General features: G+C 34.4%; 1 protein-coding gene and 1 long non-coding RNA gene across 2 annotated transcripts; both read right to left on the reverse strand.

Moving 5' to 3' along the window:
• Positions 1-7563: 7563 nt before the first annotated feature.
• LOC139868006 (uncharacterized) lies at positions 7564-8849 on the reverse strand. The gene is made up of 4 exons (XM_071856350.1): positions 8760-8849; positions 8110-8440; positions 7788-8029; positions 7564-7699 (listed from the first exon to the last, which is right to left on the reverse strand). The coding sequence occupies exons 2-3, from the start codon at positions 8353-8355 to the stop codon at positions 7817-7819; spliced, it is 459 nt and encodes a 152-aa protein (XP_071712451.1). The 5' UTR covers positions 8356-8440; positions 8760-8849; the 3' UTR covers positions 7564-7699; positions 7788-7816.
• Positions 8850-8933: 84 nt separating this feature from the next.
• On the reverse strand, positions 8934-11229 carry LOC139868014 (uncharacterized). Its single transcript, XR_011765947.1, has 4 exons — positions 10859-11229; positions 10515-10572; positions 9105-9328; positions 8934-9029 (listed from the first exon to the last, which is right to left on the reverse strand). It is a non-coding gene; the product is annotated as an uncharacterized lncRNA (long non-coding RNA).
• Positions 11230-25435: the final 14206 nt, after the last annotated feature.

Consider the following 25435-nt stretch of genomic DNA (forward strand, 5'->3'; position numbering starts at 1 on the left):
AATACACATATCAAAATACTTCTACTTAACAAAAATTCTTACGATTACATCCTCGTTCAGTTTCATCAACAATTCTACTCGTATGCACCCGTATTCGTACTCGTACAATACTCAGCTTTTAGATGTATGTACTATTGGTATAGACACTCCAATGATCAGCTCTTAGCAGCCCATGTGAGTCACCTAACACATATGAAAACCATCATTTGGCAACTAGCATGAAATATCTCATAAAATTACAAAAATATGAGTAATCATTCATGACTTATTTACATGAAAACAAAATTACACATCCTTTATATCTAATCCATATACCAACGACCAAAAACACCTACAAACACTTTCATTCTTTAATTTTCTTCATCTAAGTGATCTCTCTTAAGTTCTATCTTCAAGTTCTGAGTGTTCTTCATAAATTCCATAAGTATAGTTTCATAAAAATCAAGAATACTTCCAAGTTTGCAAGTCTACTTCCAAGCTTTCTAATCCATTCCAAGTAATCATCTAAGATCAAGGAACCTTTGTTATTTACAGTAGGTTATCTTTCTAATTCAAGGTAATATTCATATTCAAACTTTGATTCAATTTCTACAACTATAACAATCTTATTTCGAGTGAAAATCTTACTTGAACTGTTTTCGTGTCATGATTCTGTTTCAAGAACTTTCAAGCCATCCAAGGATCCTTTGAAGCTAGATCCATTTTTCTCATTTCCAGTGGTTTTATCCAGAAAAATTGAGGTGGTAATGGTGTTCATAATATCATTCGATTCATACATATAAAGCTATCTTATTCGAAGGTTTAAACTTGTAATCACTAGAACATAGTTTAGTTAATTCTAAACTTGTTCGCAAACAAAAGTTAATTCTTCTAACTTGACTTTTAAAATCAACTAAACACATGTTCTATATCTATATTATATGCTAACTTAATGATTTAAAACCTGGAAACACGATGAACACCATAAAATCGGATATACGCCGTCGTAGTGAAACCGGGGGCTGTTTTGGTTTGGATAATTAAAAACTATGATAAACTTTGATTTAAAAATTGTTCTTCTGGGAAAATGATTTTTCTTATGAACATGAAACTATATCCAAAAATCATGGTTAAACTCAAAGTGGAAGTATGTTTTCCAAAATGGTCATCTAGACGTCGTTCTTTAGACTGAAATGACTACCTTTACAAAAACAACTTGTAACCTGTAATTCCGACTATAAACTTATACTTTTTTTGTATAGATTCATAAAGTTAAGTTCAATATGAAACCATAGCAATTTGATTCACTCAAAACGGATTTAAAATGAAGAAGTTATGGGTAAAACAAGATCGGTTATTTTTGCTTGTTGTAGCTACGTGAAAATTGGTAACAAATCTATATTAATCATATCCTAGCTAACTTATATTGTATTATACATGTATTCTAATATATTATGTAATCTTGGGATACCATAAACACGTATGCAAATGTTTTGACATATCATATCGACCCATCTATATATATTATTTGGAACAACCATAGACACTCTATATGCAGTAATGTTAGAGTTCGCTATACATGGTTGAGGTTGATTCCAAAAATATATATAGTTTGAGTTGTGATCTAGCCTGAGACGTGTATACACTGGGTCGTGGATTGATTCAAGATAATATATATCGATTTATTTCTGTACATCTAATTATGGACAACTAGTTGTAGGTTACTAACAAGGACAGCTGACTTAATAAACTTAAAATAGTAAAACGTATTAAAAATGTTGTAATTATATTTTGAACATACTTTGATATATATGTACATATTTGTTATAGGTTCGTGAATCGACCAGTGGCCAAGTCTTACTTCCTGACGAAGTAAAAATCTGTGAAAGTGAGTTATAGTCCCACTTTTAAAATCTAATATTTTTGGGATGAGAATACATGCAGGTTTTATAAATGATTTACAAAATAGACACAAGTACGTGAAACTACATTCTATGGTTGAATTATCGAAATCGAATATGCCCATTTTTATTAAGTCTGGTAATCTAAGAATTAGGGAACAGACATCCTAATTGACGCGAATCCTAAAGATAGATCTATTGGGCCTAACAAAACCCATCCAAAGTACCGGATGCTTTAGTACTTCGAAATTTATATCATATCCGAAGGGTGTCCCGGAATGATGGGGATATTCTTATATATGCATCTTGTTAATGTCGGTTACCTGGTGTTCACCATATGAATGAATTTTATCTCTATGTATGGGATGTATATTGAAATATGAAATCTTGTGGTCTATTATTATGATTTGATAATATATAGGTTAAACCTATAACTCACCAACATTTTTGTTGACATTTTAGGCATATTTATTCTCAGGTGATTATTAAGAGCTTCCACTGTTGCATACTAAAATAAGGACAAGATTTGGAGTCCATGCTTGTATGATATTATGTAAAAACTGCATTCAAGAAACTTATTTTTGATGTAATATATTCTTATTGTAAACCATTATGTAATGGTCATGTGTAAATGGTATATTTTAGATTATCATTATTTGATAATCTAAGTAATGCTTTTAAACCTTTATCAATAAAATAAAGGTTATGGTTGTTTTAAAAATGAATGCAGTCTTTGAAAAACGTCTCATATAGAGGTCAAAACCTCGCGACGAAATCAATTAATATGGAACGTTTATAATCAATATGAACGGGACATTTCAATCAAATCTCAGGATCAAAAGATCCACGATTGTAAGCAAAAGTGAGTACTCATCTATTCTACCTTTTATATATTTATATATTTTTTCAATGAAGTAAAAGTGGGATATAATATATACGCATGTGTGTTTTTAACTACTTATCCCATCTAACTTTCTTTAACAAATATTCAAAGTACACCAAACTTTCAAAACTAACATTCAAAAACCATGACCAACTAACATTCTTTTATATATATATAATTAATTAATTCAAAATTATTTAATCAGTTAATTAATTCATAACGGAGTATTTTAACTTGTTTCGTTACTTGAGTAATATATATACATCATACATATATTATATTAACGTCTAGGTGTATATATGTGTGACCCCGAAGGCTCAAATAAATTTAGCCATATAGTTATATGTTGTACCTTGCACATTAATTTTACAGGGTCTAGTGTTGAGGGTTCAGGTTATGAACCTAAATCCCATACACAGATAACCCACATGGTCGCCAACCATGCTAGATAACATTCATATTTGAAACAATAACTAATATATATATACTATAACTGATTACTGAGACTTAAGAACAAACGGGTTAGGAAAAAAAAGGTAAAAATGAAAATGTAAAAACTACCCCTGTGAATAGTAGTTGCCCATGACGTTGAACTTTGTTTGCTTCCCTACTCCAAGTTGCTCCATATGTGTAGGTCATTTCAAACAAAGATACACTAGGTGCATTGCATACAGACATTCTACCTACTTGTTGTGCAGATTCTAGTACCTACACATGATCATTACATAGTATATGCAGTTAAACATAAACACTTTTTGAATGGAAACAGAAATACAATCCAAACAGAAATTAGTTCAAGAAGGAACACTTATTGAATCTAACAATCGATTGACACTCGAGATGATGGGATCGAACCCGCACACATATCACTTTCGAGATCGATCAACCAAAATACTCCCACCAACATACTCTTACAATATTTAAATAATTTGAATCAATATGGAACACGAGAGTAATCATCATTCAGAGAAAATAGTGAAGCAACCTAAGAAAGCAATAGATAGATTAGATGCATAACTTGTTTCCACTCTCACAGATTAAAAACGGCAGTTAACACAATGTTACAAGTTTGTAAAACTGTGACTGCAATACTTGTTCCACTCACAGTTTAAAAGGTCGACAAACTCCCTCAAAGGTCCTATCCAAAACAAATGTCAAGTTGGGTTCAACCCTCTCCTTTTTTATGTAACACCCCGTTTTTTTGTTGCGCGTTATTTTGGACATCATTCGAATTACGAGGCATGTAAGCGTATATTTGGATCCCAAATAAAGTTTAAGTTGATGTTCTAAAATCTTACCATTGGATGGTAAATCTCATTACGTTTCCAACGATATTTGATTCATCGAAAACGGAGTTACGGTTTGAAAGTTACGACCAAAACAAGTTTCAGTTTCAGTCAAAGTTCATTGGGACGCCGTCCAGCCATTCTGGACGCCGTCCAACTGGCCTGACGGGCCAGCAACTGCAATTTACTCAATTTAAAAGGGGTACTTTGGTCTTTTCACTTATAGACTGATTTGTGGCTTTAATATCAGTTTTAGATCCACTTTTGGATCATTTTCACATCCACAACTCTCTCATCACATCTTAGAGAGAGAAAGAGAGAGAGAGAGAGAGAGAGAGAGAGAGAGAGAGAGAGGAGAGTTCTAGTAAGAGGAAGCTTCAAATGTTGATGAAGGTGGTGATTTTTTCCCAAATTGGAGTGGTTCTTGGTGCTTGTTGGTGTTTCTAGCTACTAGAGCTCGTTTTGGTGATTGAGGTAAACCCTAATCCGAATTGTAGTGTTTGATTCTTGTTTGAGTTAGGGTTTGTGTTAGTTAGAGTTATAAACCCATTTATTGTGAAATTTGGGAGTTTTGGGTAAGATTCATGTAAGTAAGCCTAAATGGGTGACCTAGGGTTTCGATTGATGAAATTGTAAGTTTGGGTCTTGCATGAGTTGGTTAAACCTTAGAGAACTTGTGTAATAGTGATTTTGGTGTTGTGTTGACTTGATTTTAACTTGATTTTGGGGTGTAAACCCTAATATGGGTCAAAATGGGTTTATGTTGAAATGGGTTAAGTGTTCTTGATTTTGGTGTCAAATGTTGATTTTGAGACACAGTAACTAGTTGTTAATGATTGTAGGTGTTTTGGGTGTAATTTGACAAATCAAAGTGAGCTAAACCTAATTTGGTCAATGGGAAGTCAAACTTTTTTGTCAAGTGTTAAATTGGTGATTTTATGACATAATCACTAGTAATGGTGCTTATGGATCGAACTTGACTTGTTTTAATGGTTAAGTGCAATTTGGGTCAAGTTGCACTTATGGGTTGTTTTTGTAAGATCAAGTGCTTTAAGTGTTAAATTGTACTTGTAGAGTGGGTTTGAATTACCACCCGAAGTGGTAATTGGTTTGTGTCCATTAGGCATTAAATGGGCGGGTTTGGCGAGCAAGGTTTGATCCCTCGGCTAAGGGAATGCTTGTTTCGGGTTCTCTTTTAGAGAATGTGTATTTATGCGTATATTATACCTATGTATGATATAGGTGGTTACTTGCTCGAATTTGAGGACGGAGATCATGTTATACATGACTTGTGCGGGCATTCCAAGGTGAGTGGAATAATTATACATGTGTGTGTGTAATGTATTTACTTGTGCGAAGTGCGATGTGGGTTTTAAGTTCGGGTATGCGATACCACATCGTGTTGGCATGGGATGAGGGTTTAAAGTTCGGGTATGCGATATCTCAAGTGCGATGTGGGTTTTAAGTTCGGGTATGCGATACCACATCGTGTTGGCATGGGATGAGGGTTTAAAGTTCGGGTATGCGATACCTCATCATCATGTGTGTGTGTGTGTGTGTGTGTGCGGGCATGAAGTGTGGGTTTTAAGTTCGGGTATGCGATACCACATTTCACGTGATGAGTGGGTTTTAAGTTCGGGTATGCGATACCACCCAAGGGACTAGTGATGCATACTAGTGGCGTCTGTGTGGCTAACGATTCATTCGCGAGAATCGTTCCCTTTGTACGATTGGTTAACCATGATTACGTGTTGTAGTGTAGCATATTATATTGTTCAGATTATATGCTATTGTTTGTGCTAGCTTGCGTATTGGAGATTTAGCCTTATACTTTGCGATGGTATGCTAATTAAATTGCTAGTGTGTATAAAGTAATTGTGTAAGTGATTGCAAGTAAGTAGATTATATATGTATATGTATAATTATTGTATTCACTAAGCTTTATGCTTAGCCCCTCTCGTTGTTTACCTTTTAATAGGTATTGTGACATGAACCTAGATAGTTGTTAGACTAGTTGCGTAGGAGCGCTTGGGCTCGAAGGGGTAGCTTTTGGTTATATGGACGCGGATTGGGGATTTGGTAGTCCCCGGGATTATGCTCTTGGTATTGGGTTGGGTTATTGAGTCTTAACCCGTATATTGTGATGTAAACACTTTGTTTAACGTATTGTGATGTGAAACTCGATTTGGATGTTACAAAGCGTTTGGTTGTTGATTTAAAGTGTTAAGTGTGTTTTGGAATGATTTGGGGCTGATCAGGTCTGCTGGATGCCGTCCAGATTTGGTTGGACGCCGTCCAGCATAACGTGGGTTGGGATTTTCTGTCTCATAATATTTTAGTTCATTTGGACGCCGTCCCATTTTCTGAACGCCGTCCTGGTCTTTGTAACTGGACGCCGTCCAAGAGTCTGAACGCCATCCAGATGGTCTGGTATAAAAAAAAATTATGCCATGTTTTTGGTAAAACGAAGTTGGGTCATTACATTTTATCTTGAAGCTTTTAGATAAGTGACAGACAGCACTACAACAACAGTGTACATATAGGACACCCAAATTGGTCCTATAATGTCGCTTTATAGGACCTTTTGGCCTGATAGGACCAATAGGAGATGTGTACCAACTAAGGCGGTCGTATAAAGTATAGACGCAAAAAGTGTCCTAAAAGGTAATAAGATTATGAAACCAATTATCGGGACCTATAATATAATTAACGACCACACAGAAAAGTCCTTACAAGTACATATCGAGTGATTTTATTTAGATTGAAACATACAAAAGAGTCCCAAAAGTAAAAGAATTTTACATTAGTACCAACAAAGGCATCATATTTAAGTTTTATATTTCTTAAAGACTAATAAAAATGGTCTCATTATTATATTAGTACTCAAATAAGAGTCCCATTATAAAAAAAAAAAATACTACATTAGTACCAATAAAAATTGTCCTAATGTATCGATATTCTTGTTTAGTACCAAGAAAAATTGTCCCAATATACACAAATGTTACTTTAGTACAACATAATAGGGTCCTAATATAATGATTTTTAAGGTTAGTACCTTTAAAAAAAGTCCTAACATAAATTTGTTAAGCCTTAAAACCACAAAATGAGTACTAATATATAATAAAATAGTAGTTTAGTACCACATACAGAGTCCTAATATAATGTTTTCAAGGTTGGTACCATTAAAAAAGTCCTAATACAAATGTATTTTTAAACAATATGGCATCCTATGAAGTAAAAAAATAGTATTAAAACCACAAAATGAGTCCTATCAAGTCATAGTAATTCCGAATAGGTGGATTCGAATATTCGGGTCTGGTTCGGGTTCTTTTACGATTCAGGTATTCGTATCAGTTTGATTATTTGGGCCCGAATCGGATTATTGGATCCATATATTCGGGCCTGATTTTTATTTTATTCATATTTTAGACATCCAATTAATAATTTCTATTAAAAACAAATATAAAATAAAACATAATCATATTTTAATAAATTGTACTCATTAATTGAAAAACACCAAACATTAAAAATTCATAGATAATCCAGCATATCAATACTAAAATAACATTCGACAAAGAAAATAAAAACAATGAAAAGCAACGAAGAACGTCTTCGATCAACACGTATCTTTATTAATTTAAGGGTACCACCTGCAAATAAAAAATTCCTATATTTATAAGCATAAAAGTGCATGTTATAAATAAAAATTAATATTATCACAAATTTATGTAGACATACCGATATGAACGTAGAAGGTCACACAATAGTTACGCCTGTAGCGCCTTCAACTTTTTTAACCGGATCAAATGGCTTAACCACATCAACACCTTTTTAAGGAAATGTTGAAGGCGTACCGCACACCAATCATCTCCAATCTCTACACCGCAAATTACCTTAGTTGGATCCACGCTCCTCAACCATCCTCTTCCTACCTTCTTGCTAGGGTTAAGTATATTGTGTACAAAAACCTCATCTCCGACCTAGAAATATGTATGCAAGAAGCAGTTATGAATGTTAAAGGTAAATATAAAACACATTAAGGTGTTAAATAGATAAATACCTTAAGACATGGAGCTACATTGACTACAGTGAGGCCATGTGTTGTGGTATCTTCAACATCTGAACCATTCTTACTTGCCAATTGTTCTTTCAGATGTACATTTTCTTCAGTAAGTTCTTTGTTCTCTGACTTGAGTTGAATGTTCTCCATATGAACAGCATTACGACTTGGTAATTTACCCCAAAGATCAGAAGCTTGAACACCTAATCCATACAAATCCGCTGCACCATATTTATTGTTACCCATAACTTTGGAAAAAAAACATCTGGTCCAGGCTTATGAGTTGAACCTTCAGGCAGTGTTTTAGTTAGCTCATCCATGTTTTCCTATACTAATTGAGATAAGACAAGGGTTATATACATAATAAGATCAATCCCTACTAACATGTGTGATCAGTGTGACAATGGCCATGACGTGCTAATTAACTGTAATATACGGAATAAGATATATCCCTACAAACAAGTCTCATCATGGCCATGACGTGATAATTACAGTTGCACACAACCAGTCAGATATATATATATATATATATATATATATATATATATATATATATATATATATATATATATATATATATATATATATATATATATATATATATATATATATATATATATAATGCAATCTGAATTAAGATTAATACTTACAATTGCGGTTTTAGCTGCATCACTTTTAGCATCGCCTCCTTTCGAAAAACATCTTCGAAACATAGCCAATCGAGTTGGAGATTTTCCCTCTTTAGCATGTTAAAATAATAAAAGAAAATAAGTACAAACAATTGATATCTTAATACTATAGTAATAATTGCCCCTCAAAATTACCTTTATCTCCGCACGTATACGTGCATAACTCTTTTTACCGGTCAGCTACACCATTTCCTTTTGACCCGATTTTCTCTATTTTTTCTGACTTAGCTCCTGAAATAGAAATTGTAAATATCGTATTATGTAAGCAACTAATATTATTAGCTTGTGAATTTTTTTTTTTCATACCTTAATTCTTTCATTATTTCAATAAGTTACAAGTAGCTTCCAATGATCTCTCTCTGCATTTTTGGAGGCCTTGATTTTATTTGCTTCTTAAATGATTTAGTCAAAGCTTGTAGTTTTTCTTTGTTCTCTGCCATCGTCTTTCGTCTTAGTTGTTCATACTTAGGTGTATTTGACACTGACATAACATGTTGTCTTTGTTTGCTGTTCTTTTATATTGTAAAAATCTAAAACGAAGTATAGAACAATAATCAGCAATTATATAAACAAAAAACTATTCAAGTTAATCAACAATTATTCTAGAAGAGAATTTAATTTGTCAATTTGATCTTCTCATCCAACTTCGACAATTCTTCAGTCAGCTATGGTAGACACACAAAAGTGAACGAAAACATGTCAGGTTAACCCTACGTAAGAATACGACATATCAGACAACCTACAATGGTAATGGTGTAGCCAATCGAAAACCTTGACAACGTTTTCTACTAAATTATCCAGTAAGAACATGGATGGTTCGTCATTAACAATACCAAAATGTTTTTAAAAGGAGAGATATTGCATAAAGCTAAAGGTTGCAAGGATGAAGGCCAAAATGGTTAATTTATGTACATGATCATAATCTGTTTTATCATCATGTTGGGCTCCTTTATTTAGATAATAAATTGAAGTTTAAAATTGACCTACTAAGACTCTCCAGATGGTGTTATGTACTGATGAAGTTGATAAAGTTTTAAGTTATGATTGATAAAATACGAAATAGTTGGGTAGCTTTATTCATTGTGCACAAAAAGTATATTAATAAGGAATTATCATATTTACAAAACAATAACAACATGAGCTGTGAAAATTGTGTTGCCTAAACTGATGATTATCCTCCTATCCCATGACCATTTGCCAACAATAACACCCAATTACCCACGTTCTTCATTCACATGTGTAACCGCATTTTTATGGTAAGAGGCAATTATTGAGACAGTTCAATGCAAAAAACCTTTTAATTTTAACTATATATTGCAAGCTAACTCTTTCAAGATTTGTATTACATGATATGAAGTTGAGTGAATTTCATATCATTTGGTCATAAGCTGAATTCTTATCGGTTAACTTGATATTATTCTTAATTAAAAATTTCGATGATCCTTTGGACACTGCACATTTCTATAGGTAAAACTTACATAATGACTGAATTGTAAATAGGTATTTGACCTTAAGCTCATTTGAGCCACATTCAGATCCCATTTTCCCATATTCCTTCTATTTATATGTAATAAAGAATAAGAATGTGTACACAAAATGACATAAAAAATAAAAAAAAAAAAAAAATTCAAACTTTAGCTCAACACGATTATCAGATTCAAAAAAGACATAAACAGACAATTTGAGGTGATGATGATTGAAGAAACAAACACTTACAATGAACGCAATTCAAATTCCATAATCTGAAAAAGGTCGAATCCTGAAATAGTAGAACCTAAAAACCACAAGTTTGTTAATTAACTCATTCAACAACTCCATACTAATGTTTACACAAAACGCACATATAGAATCAAACAAATTTAACCAGCATCACCAATAAACGTGTGATAAAAATGCTAGAGAAACCTTTTTAGTTGATTAAAAATGTGAAAAATAAAAGTCAGAGAAGTAATAAAAATCATCAAATGAATTGTGGTGAAATTAAATACGAATACGAATCTAAATTGAATAAAGTCAAAATTACGTAGAACTATCAAGGCGAACAATTTATATAAACTAACCTTTTTAATTGAAAAATGGACTCGACAATTGCATAATTAGTACATTTTGTTATGTACATCAACTAGTCTCTTTTACCATAAAAATTAGTCAATTCACCTAATTGTGGCACGACGTGCGTTCCGATCAACATCAGGGTTAGAGGAACTGATTACCGCGACAGTTATTGGTCTGACACGTAATATTTTAGGCATTTTCTTGTTGGAACGAATGGTTGGGTGAATTAGGGTTTTGTTCATCGTATTTGCTAGGGATTTTTTTTAGGGTTTTTAGGGTTTGTGGCGGTTTCTTTTTTAGATATGGAGTATTACTAAGGAAATGACATAGGAGTAGGAGAATGGGAGAATTAAAAGATCGATGCAGTTATTTTTCATTAGGGTTTGTGGTGAAGACGAGGTTAGAGGTGAGAAAAAAGTCAAAAAGATAAGAAGAATTTAATTATTTGAAATTTAAATAAAAGTAATTACCCGCTCAAAAGTAAACAAAATTTGAGATATGGAGTATGATGGCAAAAAAACGAGTACGCGGGGAAACCCGATATTTTTTGTCGGGTTCAGGTCCGGGTCCGAGGATAGTTTTAGACACAAACTTGATTACTCGGCTCGTATACCCGAAAAAAGACTCCATATACCAAGCCCGCATATCCGATTACTCAGCCCGTATTCCTGATTATCCGGACCGTATAGCCGATCACCCGCCCTATATATCCAAAAAAGACTCAAATACCTATTGGAAATACATATTTACCCTAGAGTTCGTAAGTAAATAGGGACCCTAATAGCCGGGAAGATATTCGTTTACCCGCTAGTTAGTAATTAAATGTGGATCCGGCGAGTTCGGATCCGAGTTTTGGATGGGTTTTTTAATCGAGTTTGGGTCTAGAATTACCTAAACTCGACCTAAACTCGACCCGATGTTATCCCTAATATCACTATACTTTAGGCCTAATGTACATCACTATTCATTTGATGAGTTTGGTCATGCATAACCTTTTAATTCAAATTTTTGGAATAAAATCATGTGAATCGCATAAGTTTGAGCTATTTTATTCCGTTCTAGTATATATTTGTCGTTGTATTGTTTGTTGTTCGATTTTGTTTTAATATTTATTTGCACATGTTTGTCTTTGTTGTGTTTGATATTGGTTTTAGATATAAAAAAATACGTACCTTCATTTTGCAGAGATAATCTTAAGAGTCGACTCTCACATCAAAATTCCGTTTCTTAGATCTCAATCTACTTCGTATTTTCCCCATCACTCCTCTTTTACCCTTTACAGACACCGATTTAGAGTTGATTCTTATCTACACTAACTCACAACCACCTACGCTTGCTTTGGTGCAGTTGTTTCAAAGCTTTTCACCTTTTAATTGCCATGAAGGATTATCCTTCCTCCACGTTCTTAAAATCGTCTGTTGCTTTGGGGTAAAGACTAGGGTTTAAGGCGATCAAAATCAAACCGTAGCCATTTACTTGTGAGACCAAGATGAATGCTTAAAATTATGGGTTCTTTGTGTTCGTGCCATTTGCTTATCAGAGAGACTAAATAACGTGATACTTTCAGCAGGAACTTGATACTTCTCGACAGTAAAAAGCATTTGCTTGTGAGATCTGTAAGTGGATTAATTCTAATTTATTTGTGCCATTTATTTGTGTTCCTTGTGTAAGTGGACTGATTGAATGCCTATTAAAATGTCATTAATTATAATTTATTTGAGGTATACATATCCCTTGAATTGTTCTAAAAAACTGGGCATACTCCTTGAATATTACCATCTGTATTTCGTAATGTCTTTTTTAATTGGGATTGGTTAGAGAATTTTTTAGAGTTTCAATTTTGGTTTTGGTTTTAGTTTTTATTTTAATTTGATTTTTTTATTTTAAGCATACTGATATGTTCTTAAAAATACGTTTTTATAACTTGATTGTGAATATTTGGAGATGTTTTAAGGAACACAGGGACTGCTTGATGTTATATAATAATGTTAGATAACTTGATGCTATATAATGATACGATATGATATGTGTGTGAAATATAAGAATTTTGTTCAAGTAGCACATATATGTGTTTTGTTTATCCCAATATTATAACTTGATAGTGAATACTTATGATAACTATTTGTTGTCTCTATTACTGAAGATGTTCAAAGAAATGAAGAAGCTTGAACTGAAAACCTACTGAACGATTACGTAGCAGACTAGTAGTAGATAAAATTTTCTAGTTTAATTTGTATGTTTGTGAAAATTCCAGTTGATACTTGGACTATTTTGGTGAATTTGTTCCAGGTGATGTTTTAAGTTAGTAAGAAGTACCTCCATGTGAAAGTTTTGTTAAAAGTATAATTGATCGTTTCACCTATTTACTGTTGCTCTGTTTATCGTTAAATGCAATTTTTATAATATATATATATATATATATATATATATATATATATATATATATATATATATATATATATATATATATATATATATATATATATATATATATATATATATATAATCTGGTTTGTTTCATATGTTATGATCCAAAAAATTGGATATTTGTACTTATTGTCGATAAATTTTTATAAACTTGGTATGCAGTTTCATCGGATTAAAAATAGTACTGTATTTTACAAGAATAGTAATCTTGGCTACTTTGTGGTTTAATCTAATTTGAGTATATTGATCAAGTGTACCGAAATAGAATTGATGTTTAGCTTGAATTGTAGTATAATAAGTGTCCCGAAATGGAAATGATGAACGCTAACCGGAGATTTATAAGAGAATCATTTTTTGATAACGTATCACTTCAAGATGCTTTTATTCCACGACCTGTGAACACGTTGCAAAAGTAGTGTTGATCGTATGATGGAAAACGGTGTTTGTGAAATGTCCTCAATAAGAGTTTGTAGATAGAAATTGGAAGAAAAAAATTTTGTTAGCAAAGTGGTTAAGCAAAAGTCTCTTAGAGTAAATATGTCATACTCTATTATATGGATTTCTTTTCTATTATAAATTTTATGTTATTCCACTATTATTTGCTAATTTCATCATATTTATTGTTTCTGTTGCAGTATTATTGCAGTACAGTTGAGTAAACACAAAGATGTTTGATTGTGAAAAGAGTTGTGTACTTGCATGTGCGCTCCTAATAGATATTCTGCTATTGAAAAAGCTGGTTTAAAGAGATAAGGATCTGCATTGGTAACTAGAGTCAAAAGAAGGTACAACTGCAAGTTTTTTTACTATATTTAATCAAACTCTAAAGGTTAATTTTTGATTTCTGAATTTTGCATTACATTGTATGTTGTGCATTAGTATGCCTAAAAATTGGGTAAAACTGAATTTATATAAGCTTGAACTGAATGTGACAAATTGGCTAAAGTTGACATTGAGTATAGCTAGGAAAAGAGTTGAACCATCATGAGAAAATACTAAAAGGAAAATACTCAGATTTTGTAACCCCTCTCTAGCTCTGTGGTCCCAATCGCTCGATTGTCTTCATCCTATAACGCTATTTATGGAAGGTGTCTTTTCTGTAATGATTTTTATTTCTTTTCCGTAATGATTTTTATGCTAACTATTACACTAGATAATTTTACTCAATTGTATGTGTTTAGTTTGTTCGCTCCTTATATTTTAACGAATTCTTTCCTTTTATTGTCTTTGAACAAATATGTTAATAATCCACTGATAATGTTAATATAAAGTAATTTAAAGTGACTTAGAGTAGTTTTGATGATTTTATTTTTTCATTAGAAACATACTTTTTTTTATAAATTTGTTAAAGTGAGTTTGATGCCACTTTCGATGATTTTTCCGATCTGTATTTAGAATTTACCTATATTACCTATGACTGGAACATTTATTACAATTTTATTTCTGGTAAATTTTGAAGGAAACTGAGGAACGGAAATGCCGTTCTTAAGGAGTTTTTATTGTCTTCTCACGAGTGTTCTACATTTCTTATAGATGGCATTAGTTTATTTAATATAATAATAGTTGCCATTAAACAGGGCCGGTCAAACTTTGGTCAAAATTTTTGCATGCCCCGGGCGAAATGATTATAAAATGCCCCCAACAGTTACACAAACATATATCTTTAGGAGATTTAAACTATGAGTATTAATAAATTTTTTCGAAATGATGCCCCTAACCGCGTGATGCCCAGGGCCGTCGCCCGCTTCGCCCATAGCCTTAGCCGGCCTTGCCATTAAAGTTGGGTGCTTTGGTATGCTTTGTTGTTCTTCCAAGTTCAATTGGTATAAATGTTTATTGCTATCTTTCACGTATCAGCTATAATTCTTTGTTAAAATATAGATACTATAATATTTTTTCAACCGAGGTTTAAGTTGTATTGCTTATTATATCTTCATGTTGGGTTAGTTAATACACTTATTGTAGTTCAACCAGTAGTTAATATGTTTTTTAATCTTTCTGAAGATGTCAATGTTTTTGTACAGATGTCCAACCATTTATAGTGTATGTTATGTAGGTGTTCCATATTACTACCGATACATTGGTGATCCTAGCTGTATATGAAGCTTTTGCTGGGCTTTATTTTGGTACGAAGAGCGTGTTAAGTATCATACCAAACTTGACCCGATTGCTGCCTATCAGTTGTAGAAAACCCTAAAAGGCTAAAATAGTAGAAACACATTAGAAGCAGTATACAACTATGTTTCTTAACCAACACCTACTCTACTCAGATTGGTCGCATATTGGATAACCATCTTTGCCACTCGAACTCGTATGTGTTAAATATGTCTTATTCATAGTTATAACTATAACCCATTATACTGCTATTATTACAGGATGGCTCAACCAGTTACTGTTTGCGATATTCGACCAAGCGACAACAATAAAACAATAGAAGAGAAGATATATCGATGATGGATAGCTAAGCTACCTCGGACCCAATCACCTACTGCATATGTTTGTATGCTTTTAGACATTCATGTAAGCTAATACAAACAACCCTCTTCTGACATATTAACTTATTAATACAACGCAATAGTTCCAATTTTACTAGGTATTAAGCAATATTAATATACTGTTAATTTCCACATCGGAATGAAATACAACCAAGCATGGATATCGACGATAGAGAGTACTTTGAAGAAATCCTACAACATAACGCATCATTTAGAATCTTTACCTTTGACCACAAGCCTGCCCAGGGATTGTAGAAAACTATTAGAAAACCCAACATCTCTTATATTTGGTAGATATACAACTCAAAGCATACCAGTATCGCCACAAGTGCTTGCTGGACATTTAGGTTGGAAAATGATTTTGGTAGGACGAATAAGGCTTTACATTTTATATATCAAACGACTAGGTCATTCTGTTGCTCCATGTCCTTCCTTTGGTCGTGCACCCGGTCCTTCATCAGGACATGTTGTTGGTCAATTTGCCCTTAAATTCACTAAATCAACTGCTGCTCGTTTTTAACTTAAGGTACTTCTAGTGGGTTGTCTTCAGGTAATTCCAGTGTCTTGTAATCAACTGCTGTTCATTTTGGTTTCTGTTCTTTTGTTGCAGATTAAACTATTGTTTATTTTGGGTTATATACTTTGTTTGTAATGTTAATTTCAGTAATGTTTTATAACTAGTACAATACTTTGGAACTACCGTATTTTGGATATTTTGTTTACTATCTGGATTATATGCTGTCAGATCTTGTTATTTCAGTTGTATATGATGTATTATGATGTAATTTGGGTCTTGTTTTATACAACCCATAAGTTGTATAATATTCAGATACACAGGTTTCAACAGTCTAATGTCTTTCTTTAACAATTCAGATACACATACATCAATCAATACATCATAATAAAACTCAGATATAATTAAATTGATGGGTCTTGTTTTAACAATCTGATGTAATCTGATCGAGTTGTAATTTGGGTCTTGTTATTTGGATTGACATCAATTTTGTATATGTACCATCTGGATTATAAGATACTTATGGCATCTTTCAGATGTAATAAAACTCAGATGCACATGTTTCAACAGTTTTATCTCCTAACAAGTTTCCAATGGATAATATCAATGCTAGATAACCGGATTTTTCCAAAACCTCTATAACAAAATTGATTAAAATCTTGATGGGAATTGTCACAATCTTAACTAGAATTGTCAATGTAAGGTATTTTATAACCATAATTTTATGATTTTTAAAAGTGTGTAAACGGATAGATTACCGAATTCGATTCTTATTACTCCTTTTTATAATATTAAGACACAAAAAACTCATCCTTGTTATTAAAAAATCAACGTTCCTAAATGCTTGCATTGATATGACTTACATATCAAATGTCTTACTATGTTTCGATGTAATATGACTAGGACAAACAAATGTCCTATGATAGTTTTTTTAATATGACATTTTATATAAGATGTCCTGTTAAATTAACACGTAATGTGACACCAAACCGTTCAATGTCTTATAAAGTCTCATTTAATGAGTCACTATTAAAGTGTCATGTGAAATCATATGATAATAAAGACCCAAAAAAGCTAAAAGTGTGCTTATATTTACAATGATACGACGTAAGTATGACATGTCCTATTAGCTTAAGATATAATACAACTAGGACAAATAAATGTCCTATGATACTATATTTAATATGACTTTTATATAAAGTGTCCTATTAAATTAACACATAATCCGACACTAAACTGTTAAATGTCTTTTAAAATACCATTTTATGATTCATAATTAAAAGTGTCATGTGAAATCATATGATAATTATGACCCTAAAAACTAAAAGTGTCCTAAAAATTGACAATGATACAACATAAGTATTACATGTCCTATTAGCTAAATATATAATATGACTAGGACAAATAAATGTCCTATTATAGTCTATTTCATATGACTTTAATATAAAGTGTCTTATTAAATTAGCGCATAATGCGACACTAAATCGTTAAATGTCTTATAAAGTACATTTTTATGATTCACAATTAAAGTGTTCTATGAAATCATATAATAATAATGACCTCAAAAACGAAAAGTGTCCTAAAAATTGACAATGATACGACAAAAGTATTACATGTCCTATTAGCTAAATATATAATATAACTAGGACAAATAAATGTCCTATTATAATTTTATTTCATATGACTTACCATCCGCATACTACCATCCTTCTTCTTCACAAATAAAACCGGAGCGCCCCATGGAGAAGCACTCGGTCGAATAAAACCCTTCTCGAGCAACTCTTGGGTTTGATTTAACAATTCTTACATTTCCGTCGGCGCTAAACGATAAGGAGTTTTAGCAATGGGGGTAGCCCCCGGAACCAACTCAGTGCGAAATTCAACTTGTCTTTCCGCCGGAACACCCGGTAACTCATCCGGAAAAACGTCTTCGAATTCACTAACCACCGGAATTTCATGAATGGGTGGTGGCTCGTCACGAGTATCGACAACATGGGCAAGAAAGGCCATGCCACCACTATCGAGGAGACGACGTGTCCGTGCAAAAGTGCATATCGGCACAAGTCTTCTACGCTTATCACCGTGAATAATTAACTCTCCCCCTCTTGGGGTCTTCACACGAATAAATTTTTCATGACATGCAATATCGGCTCTATTACGATCGAGCCAATCCATACCCACAACAATATCAAAGTTGCCCAAAGTCATCGGAATGAGATCTATCTTAAAGTTTTCGGCACCAAACACAACATCACAATTTTTACACACATCGACCACCAGCACCGTCTTGCCGTCCGCTATTTCGACCTCTACCGGATGACTTAACTTAGCTAATGGTTTATTAAGTTTAGGCACAAATTTAGGAGACACAAACGACAAATTTGCACCACTATCGAAGAGAATCCTTGCCGGATTAGAATTAACCATGAAAGTACCTGAGACAACTTCGTTCGATTGTTTGGCTTCATCATTGGTCATCAAATAGTTGCGACCCCTAGCCGTACCTGCCGCTTTCTCTAGACGCTTAACATTATCGTTTCGCAAGTCGGGACACTCCGACTTTCGGTGTCCTTTGTTGCAATTAAAACAAGTGAGCTTGTTTGTTGAAATTGGCTTCGGACAATCTCGAACCATATGTCCACGTACCCCACAATTGTAGCAAGTAGGGACAAAGTTCCCAAAACCACCGGTAGCGCCCTTGTTCACACTATTGACACTTTCGGAACCCTTCTTGTTCTTGTTCTTGTTCTTCTTGTTTGAAAAGTTAGAATGACTAGAACCTTCAAACTTTCTTTTGGAAAACGTGAAATCGCTCTTTCTTGGAACTTCTGGCTCAAAACCCCGAGCCAATTCGAATAACTCATCAAAAGACTTAGCCATACCCCGACTAATCTTACCCTTGAACTCATCATTCAAAGTACGGTAGAAATCCTTCATTAGCTTGTGATCATCACCCACATATTCTGGCAAAAACGAGTCTTTGCCAAGAAGGTAGACTTGAGAGTGACCAAGTCCATTGACCCTTGTTGCAAATTGTGCAACTCGTCCCGGATTCTATCAAGATCGGAAGAAGTTCGGTATTCTTTGAAGAATTCCTTCTTAAACTCCTCCCATGTCAAGTTCATGCATTGCTCTTCACCATATAAGTTGATTTTGTCATCCCCCACAACTTGGCTTCTTCCCTCAACATACTAGAACCATACCTCGCCTTCCTTTCGGGAGGACACTCCACGGTACGGAAAGCCCCCTCGATATCGGAAATCCAACACGTGCTTTTCAACGGATCTCGCACCCCATTAAACATCGGAGGTTGAGTATCCTTGAAATTTTTGTAGTGGAAGTCCCGCCTTCCACCCCCACCATTACCTTCACCCCCTTCGCCTCGAGGATAAATGGTTCTAGCCTCTAAAGCCTCCTCTATTGCGGCTTTCATTCGATCATTGATCATTTCGGTCACTTGTCCATCGACCAACTCTTGGAAGACCTTTCGAACGTCGTCAAGAAAATCCCTCTTTAGCCTTTTAAAGATGGCCTCAACCTTGGCCGTGAGTTCAACATCCTCACTCGTACCTCCGTCATTGGTGTCGTGTCCATTTCTCATATTCATTCTATAAAATGAAGTAAATTAAGCAACAAAACAAAAGGACTTAATCCATATGTATATACATATACACCACACTACCCCGTCTTGCTCAACAATCGTCGTACATCGCTTGTTTGACACGATTTGAACCCGTAACAATGGTAGCTAATCATTGTTATGCGAGCACATCGCATTAACTCACTAGTACCACGTCTATCTCGCTTGACGATTTCAAATACCACACAAAACAATAGCGCATGACTAGTTCACATAAACCTATGCACTAACCAAATCCCGATCCGACCCAAAGTCCTACAAGTCCCGCATAACGCGCACACAAAAGTCTAAGTCTAGGCGCCTATCTCAAGTCACCTAAATCCCTTAGACCATGCTCTGATACCACTTGTAACAACCCAAACCAAACCACGAACAACCCGCGTAAAAATAGCAAATAATTTTTTTTTTGCTGGAACAGCATATGGCGCGGCGCGCCATTCTGGTCTGTCCAAAAAGTCTTGAAATGCTAAAAAGATTGGCCACTTCCCGACATAATTAGACAAAACGCTTTTAACAACATATTCAAATATGTAAAACTAACACATTCCATTAATAAAAATGAGTTTTACGAAGCGAGGCCCACATCGGCCGTTTTACGAGTTTAATTCAAAATATGAGTTTCGACCATCAAAAAGTTTAAGTTCCAAACTACACTATGAGCATGGCGTTTGGGATTAAACTACCCAAGTATTGGTCAAACTCCAAAAATCCAACGCATCCAAAAAGCGTCCCCTAATCAATGACGAAATCTCTAATCCAAGACAATGCCCTTACCCTTGTCCACAACCGAACCTATAAAAATGGTAAACAACGAGAGGGTAAGCAAAGCTTAGTGAATGCAATAATTATACACATACATATATAACTTACTTACTTGCAAACACTTACACCAAATCCGCATACATACTAGCTACATATTTAGCATACCTTTCGCATGTATAACGCTAAGAACCACGATCACAAAGCTAGTATAACAATAGCATATAACACAACAATACACTATGCTACAACACAAATATAACGATGATGTTCACAACATCCATAGTACTCAAGATCTCAAGGCTAGCCCAACGAATGGTATCGTCAACATCGAACTTAAAACCCATTCGCCTACATTAATGTGGTATCGTCAACACCGAACTTTAAACCAACATATGAGGTATCGTCAACAACGAACTTTAAACCCTCATCAACGTCACTACAATAATCGTATGGCATCGTCAACATCGAACTTTAATTCCATACGTGAGGTATCGTCAACAATGAACTTTAAACCCTCATCAACAACACAATATACTCTAGGGTATGGTACCGTCAACATCGGACTTCTACCCATACCCTACAAGTAAATAAACTATATACGTACATATATAATTATTCCACTCACCTCAACGCCTTGGTGAGAGATAACCGAGCTTTCAACTTCAATGTAACGCACCTATTACATAATACATATTATCAATTGCAAACTCAAGTCGGTCAACCAATTCTTTCCATTCTAAAGTCATTTTGACCCAAGGTGCAATTTTTGACCCATTGGCACCCTTAACCCTAATTTCGGGTCAACACACACCAAAACCCTAATCATTAACCAAGATGGGTTTAAAACACATTTCAAAACAAGGTTTAGGCCTTAATCACAAACATTAACTAACTTAGGTCCACCTTGACCCATTTGACCAATTTTAAGGTCAACACACCCATTTCGGGTCATCCACTAACCCACACAACACTCATTTACATATATATAGGTGTGCTAGCAATTTTACTAACTAATTTAGGCTCATAAACATAATTTGATACTTTGAAAACCCTAATTAGTCATCTTTGGGTCTACATGACCCAAATTCACCCAAAACCCCCAAATTACTTAGCAAATGGGTTTTAATGTTCATCACTTACACAAACCCTAACTCTTATACAATTAAAATAAGGAAGTTAGGTTTAGGGCTTACCACAACTATCAAAACGTAGCAAAAAAGGAGATGAACAACTTTAATACCCGAGCTCTAACCCGAAATGAGCTTCTTCTTCCTTAAATGGAGCTTTCTCACTCTTGAATCACTCTCTCTCACTAGAATTAATGGATGATGATAAAGTGGGTGAAAATGGAGTAATGGGGCTCACCAAAACTGATCCCAAGCCTTAAAGTCGGACCTTAAGTGGTTTTACCAAAATGCCCTCAAAATATCTTGATTAAAAACAAAGTGAGCTGTCAGCCCATAATGGCGCGGCGCGCCATAAGGCCGCGCGACGCGCCAAATGCCCAGTTTAGCTTCTTTTGCCTTTTAATTAAATACAACCTAAACCCCACACTTGAATAACTTATACACACAAATGTACAATAAAATATTCGGGTCTTACAAAACCCTAGACCCAAAACCATAGACCATAAACCTTACACACTAGACCTTAAACCCTGGACCCTAAAGCCTAGACCCTAAACCCTAAAGCTTAGACCATAGACCCTAAACCATATACCTTAAACCCTATACCCTAAACCCCAAACCTTTGACCCTAGACCCTAAACCCTATACCATAAACCATAAACCCCAAACCATGAAACTGGATGATCATTTGGAACTAACGAGTCTAATAACAACTTTAAATCTTTAAAATTAGCAAGGTGACGACAAGATGTTTAATGATTAGTATAGTGTTTTAACTCTAGATGGTTTTAATGATTAGTATAGTGTTTTAACTTATGATGACCCGAAAAATTTCGATTAATTTAAACCAATTCTCTATATGATTTAATATTATGTATATATATATATATATATATATATATATATATATATATATATATATATATATATATATATATATATATATATATATATATTATAAGATGTACAAGTAAAACACTAATTGCTACTGTAAAAACGACTTTGCTACAGTAAAACACTATTTGCTACAGTAAACACTATTTGCTACAGTAAGACACTATTTGTTACAGTGAAACCGTATTTTGCTACAGTACTACAGTGAAAACACTATTTGCTGCAGTGATTTGCTACAGTAAACCCCTATTTGCTACAGTAACACTATTGCTACAGTACTATTTGATGTCGACGAACTAGCAAACAAAAACGAAAAAGGCGGCCATGCGATCGCATGGCAAAAACACTGAAAAATCATGCGATCGCATGAGCTACAGTAAATGCAAAAGTATTATAAAAGGTCAGTTTGCTCGACGGATTTCCTCACACTTTTTTTCTTCTTCTATAATCTTTATTTATATTTATATTATAATTATAATTTTAAATTTAAATTTAATAATAATAAGGTATATACGAGGGTGTTTTTAATTCGGGTTTCAAACCGCTTTAAGCTAAGGAAATATTGGGTATTGTTCGGGGTATTGTTCTTGAATCCAAGGCCAACCATACAGTCGTCTACCATCATTACGTCTACGCAATTTGCCTACAATATTGAGTCTCAATATTGAACAGTGAGTTATAGTCTCCCTTTTTAAATACTCTATATATTTTTGGGCTGAGAATACATGCAATTTATTTTAAACGCAATAAGACACAAGTACATACTAAATTTTACACTGAGTTAAACCGAAAATCCCTTAGCTTTGGTAACTAGTAGCTGCCAGTACATAGGATATGCACTGGTGGGCGCGAATAATTGTATATGGATCCATAGGGCTTGACATCCCCGTCCGAGCTAGAGCGCTAGCCTTTTAACGGACGTATGTTATTTGAGTTTATGACACGTTGGTTTGCGTGTATTAAAACGAATGGGGTAATTATCACTATAGCGTTAAGTTTAGTTACCAGGGTGCTCTGTTACGTAGAATCTATTGATAAACTTTTGATGAAATCTTGTGGTCTATCTTTATATATGTTTATGACTCGAGCAATTAAACCTATAACTCACCAACATTCGTGTTGACTTTTTAGCATGTTTTATTCTCAGGTCCTTAGAATGCTTCCGCTGTGATGTGCTTGTTGCCTGCATGGAGTCTCTCATGCTTTGTACAAAGTTTATTGCATTCAAAATAAAACTGCGTTGTGTAATAAATAATTGGACTGTGATGTCAACCTGTAAATTAAAGACTTATGTATTTTGGGGTTTTGCTTATACCTAAGCACTCGCCCACATGTTTATAACTTTCTATGTTTAGAAAGTCACTTATTTTAATGAATGCAATATTTTATCAAAACGTATCATATAGAGGTCAAAACCTCACTGTGAAATCAATGATTAACGTGCCGCGTCAATAGCGATTTTGACGGGTCGTTATATAACTCTAGATGGTTCAACACTTAATGCTAGAGTATGAAGCATCATGTTTTAAGTGTCTGCTCTTGCTCTTTGTTTGTAATGTAGGTTTTTTTGTGTACATTGAAGTAGAATTATGCAGTTCTTGTTTTGACTTTGCTTATGCGATCAAGGTTTGTTTTGTTCCTAACTCTGTTATTTCCTGGTTTGTTGGTCTGGTTGTGGTCTATTGCTCTACTAACCAAACAATACCACCACCGAACCACCACTGAATAACCAGACCACCACCGGGCAACCACTAAACTGCAACTGGACCACTAGAGCGCTACCAGACCACCGAAGCATCACTGGACCAACCTATCACCAGAGGACTAACAAACCACTACCAGACTAACAGACCACCACCAAACCACCAGACCAACATCAGGCCACCACTGGACTACTAGACCACACCGAACTACAGACCAGCATCGAACCATCACTGTTCCACGAACATACCACTGGACCACCACTGGATCGCATAACCACCAGGACACTATACCACCACCGGACCTACACCGGACCTACACCAGACCAACACCGGATAACCGAACCACCATATTATTGTCACCGGACAATCGGATCACCACCAGACTAACGAACCACTACCGGACTACTGAACTACCATCAGACCAACAAACCATCATCGGACCACAATATTATTTTGGTGTTTTATCATTTTGATATGTATTTTATGTTTTATATATTGTTAATATATGAAATCACAAACTTCAACTTTCTTTTGTATCAATAATCTAATCTTAAAATTCTTTATTGTAACTAACTTAACTAGCGTTCCCTCAATTTCATCTAAAAATCTAATGTGATTTTTATATAATTGTGTAACCGACTACAAAACGTTGTCGTTAATTTCATTTGACAAAACGAGTTTTTTTTTTTTTTTTACCTTTTTTACTTCTCAACCAGCACCACCCACCATCACCAGCGGACCAACATCTGACCACTATTAGACAATCAGACCACCATTGGACAATCGGGCCACCACCGAACAATCAAACCATCATTAGACAATCGAACCACTACTGAACCATTAACGGACCACCAAACCGCCAATGAACCATCAGACCACCACCAGACCACCCAACCACCACCGGACTACCAGGCAACCATGGAAATACGAACCAACAACGGACCACCACCGTATCACGAACCATCACTAGATCACCGGACCACCACCGTATCATGAACCACCACCAGAGCACCGTACCAC

The sequence above is a fragment of the Rutidosis leptorrhynchoides genome, chromosome 1, assembly GCF_046630445.1.
Source record: "Rutidosis leptorrhynchoides isolate AG116_Rl617_1_P2 chromosome 1, CSIRO_AGI_Rlap_v1, whole genome shotgun sequence".
Taxonomy (NCBI): Eukaryota; Viridiplantae; Streptophyta; class Magnoliopsida; order Asterales; family Asteraceae; genus Rutidosis; species Rutidosis leptorrhynchoides.

Coding starts and splice junctions, on each gene's coding strand:
- LOC139868006 (XM_071856350.1), bottom strand. CDS start 8,355: ATGGGTAACAATAAATATGGTGCAGCGGATTTGTATGGATTAGGTGTT. Junction 8,030..8,109: donor ATGTAGCTCCATGTCTTAAG/GTATTTATCTAT, acceptor ACATATTTCTAG/GTCGGAGATGAGGTTTTTGT.